Consider the following 11,558-nt stretch of genomic DNA (forward strand, 5'->3'; position numbering starts at 1 on the left):
CTTCTAAATTTTTGTATGTAATGTAATAAGTTTCAATTTTTTATATTTGAGTTACTTTTGTCGAAAAATATATAACAATAAAGAAAAGATTTACATAAAAACCAAGAAATTTAGCACTTTAGTCTTAAGGCTGTTTGCACTCAGTTGTGTGGTTTTGTAAGCCTGTTTTTTTCTCACTGTTGGTTGTCCAAAAATAATTCATGTAGCTTTGGAATATGAATTTTAGAAAACTAAAAACATATCTCTTACTAGATTAGATTTTCTGGAAACTATTGTAACTTATCTGGCTTACTAACTAATGTATAAATAGGTTAAAAAAATTTCATTAATTCTTAGAATAAAGTCTTCATTCCAAACATATTGAGCTCTCACAGCAAATTATCAGTTTTTACTGCAGAAACAACACAGACTATCATGTGATTTATGTAGTAAAGGATTTGCTCTTTCTAGTAGTTATAAACATGACCAATAGCAATGTCAAGACAGAATATATGGGAGGGACATGTCAGTGTGAGTTGTACAAGGATATCCTGATATCTCAGGAAAGAAAAAGAGGTTGAAATTTAATATTTTAGCTTTACGGTATCTATAGCATGTGTTTCGTTTAAGTCGATAAATTTGTAGGGAAGGGAAAAAATGAATGAGGAATCACAATGCTACAAAGTCATATGACTCTGAGTATTCTAGATTGATAATGTATTTAAATATTTCCTTTTAAAATTAAAACTTAGATAAACATTTGAATTATAAACTACATTTTGATGCCAGGCATATTGACATACATTGTTAACAAAGTAGTTTAATTTCATTTTGAATATAATTCTATGAAAAGACCGTGACATTCCCACTTCAATCCACCTGTACCTGTAGGGCTAAGATGTTTTAAACAAATTTAGATATAGTAAAACCAAGAGTTTAAAGTGAACTTTATTTAAAGAAACAAACAAATTGTATTAGTCAGGCTTTTGATTGCACCAAAGTACAATACCTATTTATTAGAACTGTTGAAATAGTGTTATAGCCCAGTTTTGTCAGATTGTTCTAGAAATTGCTTTCTAGATGGGAATACCTTACAAAGAAAATCTTGTTTATGGTCAGGTGCTGAAACTGGGATAAGTAAACATTGAATTAAGATATAGTAAAGTGGTAATGTATTCAGTATTAATTTAATGGAAAGAGCATATTTCTTTTAAAGTATTTCTTGATGATTTTTTTTAATACAGGTAGAAAAATGTTCAGTTAGATTCAGTATTTTTGTCATAAAATTATGTTAGATTTTTAAAGTTAAATTAAACTTCTCAGAATTAGAGAAAAATAATTTAGCTTACTAATTTATTGATATACAGTTTTCAGTTTATTGTTTTTATTTTCAGAATTATATCAGAAATATCTCAAAGAAATATCTAAAACTCATATCACATTGTTTTTATTATTTGAGCACAAAAGACAGGAACACTTGTTTTGAGAAGTGAGTTTGACATGATGAGGAAATTACTTTTGATATCTCCTTTCCTCAGGTTAGCAGTTCAAAATTAAAGACAGCAACAAATAACCTCAGTAGCTTTGACATAAAATAAAAAAAATAATAATTATCACAAAACTTTTCATAAGTATTTCAGAATTCAGCTATTAGTTAATGGTCTGTAGATTTCATGGAAGTGTTGTTTATATTCGTTCTTTTTTGTTACTCATTTTTTCTAGAGCCCAAGTGCTGTCCAGCAATTTGCTGCTAGGGGTCATGATAACCCAAATCTGACAGACAACTGGGATGATGCTGAGGGTTATTACAGTAAGTACATTCCCAGTGTTCTTTTCATTTGTCTTTTTTTTTTCATTCCTGAGAGGTAACAAGGGACCACTTGGCCCATGTAGGCTATCTCATTCTCTGCCACCACTCAATTTCCAACTATATGAAAAAATACTGTTTGTCTTATCCAACTTTGATCTCTAAAGTACCCATCCAATCTCTCTTTAAACTCCTTATGCTGTAACTTTTACCACATTTAAAATACTCCATAGGCCAGGTCTTTATTTAAAAAGTCACACTTCCTTAAATGTCTTATCTGAATTTTAAATACCTTAGCACTTTCTTGACAGGGGGTGTGCCATTCATATTCATTGATTTTTTTTTCGTTTCGACAATGAAAATATTTAACCAAATTGTATGGAACTTAGAATAACCTTAATAAGTAATATTTAGTTTTGGCTTAAAAAATTCAAGCAATTTAATTTAGTTTTTTATCATTTCTGAAATTTCAAAATTTTATTTTGAGACAGTGTTTTGAAAAAACATTAGAAATACTTCCTATAATCTTATAATTTCAATTTTTTTGTTGATCAGAAAGTTCCATTTTGTGTATGTAGTCAGTTTTTATTTGATCAATATTTATTTAATTACATATTTATTTTGCTAATTGCAATAGCCACAATTTCTGTCTCTAAAATTGTAAAAAACACTATCAGTAACTTGACCTTCAGATACAGTACTTACCTCCTCTCACAAGATTAGCTATTCTCATTCAGTGCTGCCCTCTATATGCAAATTTTTCTTTATGCATTCCACAAGCCTTGCACTTCCCCATTATTGGAATTACTATATTCCATCATGTCTCTCATGCAAATTGTCATGCATCATATCAATTACTAGTAGCATGACATGCTCACGTGATGTATGTGACTCCCTCTACACTCTTCTACCAAATCTTCACTTCTTGTTTGGCAGCATTTGAGTTCATTTGTTTTCTTTTTTGTACTTAGTGCTTCCAGTGTGACAAACAGTGAATTGGTTCCTTTTTTTTAGTTTTTTTTATATATATCAGTTCATTCTTGTCACTATATTTCTGCACTCAACAATTTGTGAACATTTGCTTGAGTTATGAATTCTGAAGTTCACGTTACCACTTCGGGGATCACACCAATGACCACTGTTTTTTCTCAGGCTGATGGTGGATCTCTCTCCTTTTATATGTCTGGAGATTGAACGCTACATGAGTCAGCTGAAATTGTTCAGAATGACGAGGATTTTGATTATCAATTCCCATCTCCAGAGTTTGCTGTTCCTTCCCAATTGCAACCTGAGGATTCACCTACACCTGAATCGGTCTTCACAGATTTTGGGTCTTAGGTTTGTGATGTTTTATCCCTTTCCCCTATATCTTATTCACTTTGTCCTTTCTTGTTACATAAGACATCTTCTCAACCATTTTTGGTATTTCCTCCCTCCCCAGATATTCGGGTACATGCGAATCAATTTGTCTCACAATTAAGTGAGTAGATCAACATGCCATGCCCCCTGAGGACTTCTGATCAATATGCTCTTTCTTACCATCAAGTGGACTAACTGTTTTTGGATTAGCAGTTGTTGGGTTCATTGTTGCCTATTTGGGGGCAGCTCCTGAATCTAATGTTAGTCTTACCTATGCCCAATATTCTCACCTTTGTCTTACCCTAACTAACCTTCTATGGTAACTTTCTTCCATAAATCTCCTATTGGAGGCTCTCAACAGAAATCCTGAGGGGTTTTCTGCTGATACCATTCACCTTCTCTCCTCCACATTAGCCTGCATTTTATGCTCGGCTCTGGCTTTACATACGTGGTTTCTTTGTTGTTGAGACCTTATAGTTAGAGACACAGTATTGGCTCAGGTCAATTTACCTTCAACATATCTCGGGGACTTAGGTCTTGCACCTTTTCTGAGACATTATGTTTTTGATACAGTCCCAGACACCATATAGCCTCAGGTGACATCAGCCCCCCAGCAATCCACCCTTACGACCTTTGTAGCCTGTTTGTCTTGATCAGAGCCTCATATGCCACTTGTTTCCATTTCCCATCCTTCATTCTCCGAAACCTTACCCTTTCCTTCAAATCGGGATACTTCTTTTCATCAATTTCCTTGACAACATAACATCCATCAACACCAGTACAGGTGACTTCCCTGTGGGTTCGGGTCTGGTGGGAGCTCAACTGTTGGAGTTTGTTTTTGCTGGTGTCCCCTCATTGACTATCAATGGGTGATCAGAAAATTTTATCCAGTTTATCTTACCACCTCCTGTTTTTGCTTGCCTCATTTCCCTTCCTTCTCCTCGGGATCAGGTGGCCTGTCAGAGGCGGGTCGAGATTTGATTTTGCAGAGGGCAGTCAAACTACTCCACCATACTTCCGGGGTTTTAATACCTGTCTTTTTGTTGACCCCAAGAAAACCATAGATTGGCAGCCAGTTACCAATTTATCTCACCTCAACTGATTCATTGCACACCTCAAGTTCACCATGGCGTCTTTTCTCACCCTGAAATGGCCGTTTTCCCCAGGGTTGTGAATGAAGAAAATGGATGTCTCCATTGCTTATCTCCACATCCAGTTAGCACATCTGTCTCAACCTTATCTTTGGTTTGTCCATCTCGAGGGGATTTACCAATTTTGGGTCCTCCCCTTTGGACTCTCCTTGGCTCCTTTTATGTTTTGTCACATAGTCTGGGATTTTGCTCATCATGTGATTTCATTATTACATGGATGACTAAGTCATTCTTTCAACCCACTCAATATCTCGTCCATTTGGGAGTCTTTTTCTACGCCATTATCAGTCTTGCTCTGCCTTCTCCTTTTCACCTTCGTTTCATGGAACTTTTAGTTCACCATGCCCTCTCGACTCAGTCACATACTGCTCGTGAAGTTGTATCACTTTTAGGGATATGGTCCTGCATGACTGCACTGGTCCCTTTTGGGCATGCCCATGTGAGATCTCTGCAGTGGGTGCTTCATGAACAAGGAAATCTTGCTCAGGATTTTCTTTCCACTACCATTTCTCTTCCTCCTTTGCTGTTAGAACATCTGCAATGGTGGCTGGACAAAGCCCATACATTGGTGGGTATGGTACTTCCTCCCCCGCATCCATATCTACTTCTTTTCACAGATGCATCCCTTCAAGGATATGGGGCATGGCTCAATCACCAGGAAGCTTCAGGCCATTGGTTTGCTGATGAAACCATCTTGCATCTCAATGTTCTCGAACTTCTAGTGGTACGGCAGGCATTACATCAGTTCCTTCTTCTTGCCCATCATTGTCTGGTGATGGTTCATTTGGACAACTCTACCAAAGGGGCACCCAGTCCAAGATCTATGTTTTTGGATGTTGGATCTATTATCCTGGGCCCATGAACATCACATGTCATGTGCCAGGTGCTTTCAATCTAGTCACAGATCATCTTTTGTGCCCAGACTAGATCTATCCAATGGAGTGAGCATTAAATCCTCTCATTTTCAGGGACTTTTGCCATTGATGGGGTTCTCTCCATTTGGATACTTTTGCCACAGGTTTCAAATACCAAGTTGCCTCTCTTTTGATCTCCTGTACCACATCAACAGGCTTTGGCAGTCAATGCCTTAAGCCCGGATTGGTCACACAAATACCTTTATGTGTACCCTCCATTGGGTGATTTTTCTTGTCCACTCTACTCCTTGTTGAGTCCTGCTGATTGCACCCTATTGGCCAGCCCAACCTTAGTTTCCAAAGTTACAGCATCTGTTCTCCTATCAACACCTGTCTCTCTTCTGCTTTCTCCCTCCCTTCTTTCTCAATTCCACATTCTACAGCCCAATCTCCCCATCCTGCATCTTCACACCTAGCTTTTGTCCAGCCTTGGTGAGACACTCCAGTTTCACAAATTATCTCCTTGTTAGCTAGTTCCTTACAGCCATCTTCCATGGAAGTATACCAGCATAAGTGGAAAATGTTCCACTGTTGGTCTGCTAATAGGGGATTTCCTGCTGACAAGGCTTCAGTGGCTCGTGTGATGGAATTTTTCACCTGGTTTTTCTACCGTAGGTCTTCGGTCTCCTTGCTTTCCGGATATCAGGTGGCCCTATCCCACACCTTTCATTTTTCCTGATATCGTAGGGTTTTCATTTCCCCTGTTCTTACTGTGCTCATGTGTTCCTTCCAGATTTGGAGGCCTCTGAGGCGTCCTGTCCTTCTGGATTGGGACATTAATGTCGTCCTTCATGCCCTACTTTACCTCCATTTGAAGCACTTCCTCATGCTCCTTGTTTCATCTGTCCCTTAAAACATATTTCCTTCTTCTCTTGGTCTGTGAATGTCAATGGTATGATTATTTGCCATTTACATTTCACTTACCCTTTATCATCTTACCTATCTTCTCCTTTATCCCAATCGTTCTTTTCTCCCTAATAGCTCGGCAACAGGTCGGGAGGGTTGTTCATCCTTTTCTCGTATTTCACTTCCTTCTATATCCCATCTTTACCCTAGACCAGATCCGAATAGACTTCTGTGTCCGGTCAGGGCTCTTTATTGTTATATATCACGTACTGCTACTTTTCAGAGTAAGTGCAACCAACTTTTTATCCCCTGGCAATCCACCTCACTTCATGCCCTTTCACCTTCTACCCTTACGAATTGGGTCCGCCTTTTGATTTGTTTGGCCTACTCTTCCGTGCCTTCTTCCTCCCATATATTGTTACTTGTTTCCTCCAATCAGATAGAGCACTCCTAGTACGTTCATCTCCTACTGTCTTCATCTTATTGCACTTTCCTTAGTGTCAGGGTTTCGTCTACCATCTGTGGTTTTTCTCCAGACTTTGGTGCGACTTTAACTGGTAAATTTTCTTCATTTTTTTTTCAGTGGCCTTTCTCTCTCTTTTTATCACATGAATCCCGTTCTGTGGCGAGTGGTGCCTAAACAAGAATTCTTTAACTCTAAATCTGCACTTTCAGCCATGTTGACTCGCTCTCTCTCTCATCCATGGCTTTGCATACTCAACGTCGAGATGGGGTGTTCCACAAGATCACTTGACAGTTAATTATCTCACAATAATTAGCTTCATAAACATGCCTGTTCCAGACTGTACCACCCATGGACTACAGGGGTAAAGCATATAGAGAATTGTTGCACATCCCTGCCATGCCTTGAGTAAATATCTTGGTATGGTCTGCTTTTGAAAATAAGGTTTTGTAGTCACCCACTTGCACTATTTCTAGTGGTAACGTTCCTCCATGCTCTCCACCGCATTGTCGCCCTCCTTTCCTCGAGTGGAGTATGGGAGTTCCAGTTCCAAGCCATTGGGGTGGTTGACCATGGAGGCACCCTCCTGAATGTACTTCACGAGGAAAAAGTCAGAACCATTCAGTTGAGAGTAGGGCGGTAGTGTTCTGCTGGTGTAGATGTGACATGGCTTCCCGCTTCCTTTTACATAAACAATGGAGTTGAGCCGTCACAATTGCAGTCCCCCCCTTCAGTTGGGAGACCTCATCCTACCTTTGCGTGGAAGTTGGTTCCCAACATAAAAGTTTTGTATAAGTCCTCACACAAATACAGGTTGTCTAACTTTCTCACCCCAATTGCTCCATTTGTTTTTTTAGTCACAGCGGTAGACTGTGGAATTGTTCCAGTGCTATCCTTGACAATCCTTCATTCTCTTCTTATGCAGATGTTATTGCCTTTGGATGGCACTGGCCTGTGCCATGGTTGGGGGGAGATGATTCCATTTGATAGACATCCTTTTGATACTGGATGCCAATTCCCGGATCAATAGATTGGTGATGATCCTCATGGCATACCCAGAAATTGGTGTGGGTCATAATTCCCAATTCTTGGGTTTAAGTTAAAGACAGTATGATCCTCATCCTACCTTCGTGTGGATGCTGGTACCCCACAAGGAGGTTTTGGATGAAGTTAACTTACTGAGTACGGTCCGCCGAGCCCTAGTCACTCTGCACCTCACAATTTTCGTCCTTGTGCATTACACAATCCAGACATGGGCAAAGAGTATACCTGGCTCAGAAATGGTGCAGTTCTCCTCTTCTGAGGTTTGGAACTATCTCTCTCATTGTCAGGGGTATCCCTCGGATGCTTTCTGGGGGCACTTCTTTCATTCCCTCAGTCTGGTACCTCCTCCTTCTCATTGTGGGATTCTAGCTAATCTTGTAAGAGGAAGTAAGTACCGTATCGGAAGTTATAATTTTCCCATACTGAAAATATATTTCTAATAGGTACTTACCTCCTCTCACACTTCCCACTCTTCCTCCCCACTTCTCTGGTGCTCACACCTTCTGCCAAACTTTAAAGTGAAGGTTCGGTAGGGGAGTGTAGAGGGAATCACATGCGTTACGTGAGCGTGTAATGCTCCTGTTGGTTAAGAGATGATGCATGAGAGACATGTTGGAATATAGTAATTCCAACAAGTAGGGAGCAAAAGGCTTGCAGTATGCATAAAGAAAAGTTTGCATATAGAGGGCAGCACTGAACTAGAATAGCTAATCCTGTGAGCGGAAGGTAAGTACCTATTGGAAATACATATTAGTACAGGAAAATTATAACTTTCAAAATGGTATCACTGTTACCTTTGTCAGGCTAGGTAAAATATTTTTGTTAGCCATATTTTTCGTTGAGATAATTTTATATCTAATTAATATAGTTTGATTTCAATAAATGTTATTTCATTTATGTGCATTGTTTAAACTTAACAGTACAATTCAGTAAATAAGGATTTGAGAAGTCAAAATATTCTGCTGTTGCATACTCTACTCATCAAACCAAACTAAGCTCACATGATGTTTTGTCATAGAAAAGAATTTCCTTAGCTTTCAAACAAATATTATTGAACATTGAAGCATTTTCAAGAATGAAAAGAACTTGTGAAGAAGCTGTATAAAAAGATTCCTAGATCTGTGGTTTGTTCCTCAGCCTTCTAAACTTCCCATTAGATTTACTTATTCATCCTTGAAGGTGCTTAGTCTATAGTCACTTCCACACTGAACCATAAATAGCTTTATCTGATTGCATTCAAACTGTGTTTGTAGCTATTTTCAAAGTTGTACGTCACTGAGACATCATAAAAGGGTGGGGATAAAAATGGTGAGAAAGAAGGGAAATTATGTAAGAAATAAAACATGGATAATTATACCCTGAAAGATGAAAGTTTCATCTATGATATGGAATGGGCAAAAAATTCTGAACTTAAGATGATAAGTGGTATGTTTACAGCCAAGACTTGTCAGAGCTGCATGGAAATAAAAGTTTGAATATTTTTGGCATTTAGATTTGAAACGTACATTAAATAAATGTTACAAATTTATAAGATATCAATTATGGAATATTTCTGAGTTTAAAATTGTTGATATAGTTTTAGAATTCTAATTTTTACTTCAATTTTGTAATCTAATATGTAGGTGAGCATTCGACATACTAGATTTATAGATTCTAAATAACCCACAGTCTGAATCACAAGCATGTATTGCCTCCCCACCCACTCCAACCTCTTATCTCAAGCAAAAACATGTCAAAAGATTTCAACCTGTTTTAATATGATAATCTGTCAAACATGTCATCATCCTGGTCATTCTTCTCTGAATTCTTTACAACAACTCCTCAACTTCTCATAAATAAGGTGACGAAATCTAAAATCAATATTCCAGATTAGTTCCAACTAGCACTTCTAGCATGAATTGATGATTTCCTTCAAATTGTACTCAATATATACAATCAGAAATCCTGTTTGCCGTATTGTTAACTAATGCACATTGTATATAAGGCTTTACAAACTTTGTTATGCCCATGCCCAGATTGTTTTCCTTATCAACTTCACATAGATTTTTACTTTCAAGGCCGTAAAGTGTTTTATTTAGCTAAAAAATATATATATATATATATGCTTCTTAATTGTTCCCATGCACTTCCTCGTTTGTTAAAATTAACTAAAACTGCTGAAAGTTAATTTTGAACAAGTTGAAAGAAGCATCTGTTACAGAAAAATTATATTACAAGTTTTGGCCAGTTAGATTTATTACAAAGCTTGAAACAACACAAACCACAAACATAATTTGCCTCCGAAAAACTTAAACAGTGAACTTACATTTACTGTATGGAGTGAGGGGAGAAAATATAACACTGAAACAATCTAAATTTCTTTTATTTTATGTATTTCTTGGTATGACAGAATACTAAAACTCTCATTGAAAATGACTACATAATGTTTCTCAAACTTCAGCTACACTGTATAATACTCAAAAATATTTAGAGTTGAAACAAGAATACACTTTGAGAAGAATTCAGAATTGTTGCTTATCCACAAACTGTTTTTAGCCACAGTATTGACATAACATTTTAGAAGTTTGTTCTTTTATTGAAGTAGATGACCAACTAGTGGTGGATTCTACATATGTATCTACTCAATAGAATAAATAAATATATAGTAAACAAGAATACACTTTGAGAAGAATTCAGAATTGTTGCTTATCCACAAACTGTTTTTAGCCACAGTATTGACATAACATTTTAGAAGTTTGTTCTTTTATTGAAGTAGATGACCAACTAGTGGTGGATTCTACATATGTATCTACTCAATAGAATAAATAAATATATAGTAAAAAAATAACTGCTTTATGTATTCTTGAAATGAAATAGAATTGGTATTCTTACAACAGTTTTTAGCTCTCATGTGATATGTATTTGTGAACAAATTCTGTCCGTATTAGGTATAGCAAAGTGAGATTGTACAAATTTGAGATTTTTTCACATACACAGGCCTGCTTTAATACATCAACTAAAACTGTTCAACCTTGTAACCATTTTGTACTTATTATAGTTTTCATGCTATAACTTTTAAATTAGTAGCGAATGCTAATGCAATTTGGCACTTTATCAGTAAACATTACAAACATTAGTAATTACCAATGTTTCTCTCATGCCTTTTTTTCCTTTCACATCTTGCCTATCTGTCATGTAATGTAATTTTCATTTTAAGATTAAAAATACTTTTATGCATCAGAAAAATTTGAAATTTAATGTGTGAAATCTTTATAATGTCAGGGTAGTTATTAAAAATTTCTTAAGAAAAAACTTTATATTTCATGTGTTATTTTCAGCAATTAATCTCAGCATGGGTTTGGTAAATTTAACTGATCTCGCAACCACCATAAAAATTAGAAAATAAGCATAAATTATGCCTCTTTCATTCTACAATGAACATAATTTATAACATGAAAACATAAATGTTTAAATGAAATAGCTTAAATCTCATAACATTATACATCTATATATATTTATTATTTTTATTATATCAACCTTTCACCTGTGCCAGGTTAACAATACAGAAGTTACAATGACGCGACTCACGTGCAGTCATGTTACCCTATCAAATAACTTAAAGGTGACCTTTAGTCTGTACAAAGTAACTTGTCTTGGCTGTGTTTTAATCAACTAGTATTTTGTAAAATACAGTCACATTTCAATTATTATACATTATGTATCTATATAGATTATTGCAATTTTGAAATAAGTTCTTACAGTTATTTTTTCTAAAACATAGAACAGTAAATAAAGAAGCTAAGCAAACAATTATCTCTTCTAGTTACGACCTTTGTACTTGGTTGCTGCTTGACATAGGTTGCTAAGCTTTTAAAAATTTTGCACTTGGAGGATATGAAACAAAATATATTCTTTTAGGTTGTATATATACTTTTGAATAACTAAAAAAATCATAAATTACTACATCAATACCATATAAAATTCTATTATAATTTATCAAGCTTAGTAACTAAGCT

General features: G+C 36.3%; 1 protein-coding gene across 2 annotated transcripts in view; it reads left to right on the forward strand.

Moving 5' to 3' along the window:
• LOC106459870 (serine/threonine-protein kinase PRP4 homolog) overlaps positions 1-11,558 on the forward strand; it is a 96,013-nt gene that overhangs the window by 40,215 nt on the left and 44,240 nt on the right. For both annotated transcript variants that reach the window (XM_022386430.1, XM_013919543.2), the window contains exon 8: positions 1,702-1,789. In XM_022386430.1, the coding sequence (XP_022242138.1) occupies positions 1,702-1,789 (88 nt within the window). The remainder of the gene's footprint in view (positions 1-1,701; positions 1,790-11,558) is intronic.

The sequence above is a fragment of the Limulus polyphemus genome, unplaced genomic scaffold (genome assembly GCF_000517525.1).
Source record: "Limulus polyphemus unplaced genomic scaffold, Limulus_polyphemus-2.1.2 Scaffold671, whole genome shotgun sequence".
Lineage (NCBI taxonomy): Eukaryota > Metazoa > Arthropoda > Merostomata > Xiphosura > Limulidae > Limulus > Limulus polyphemus.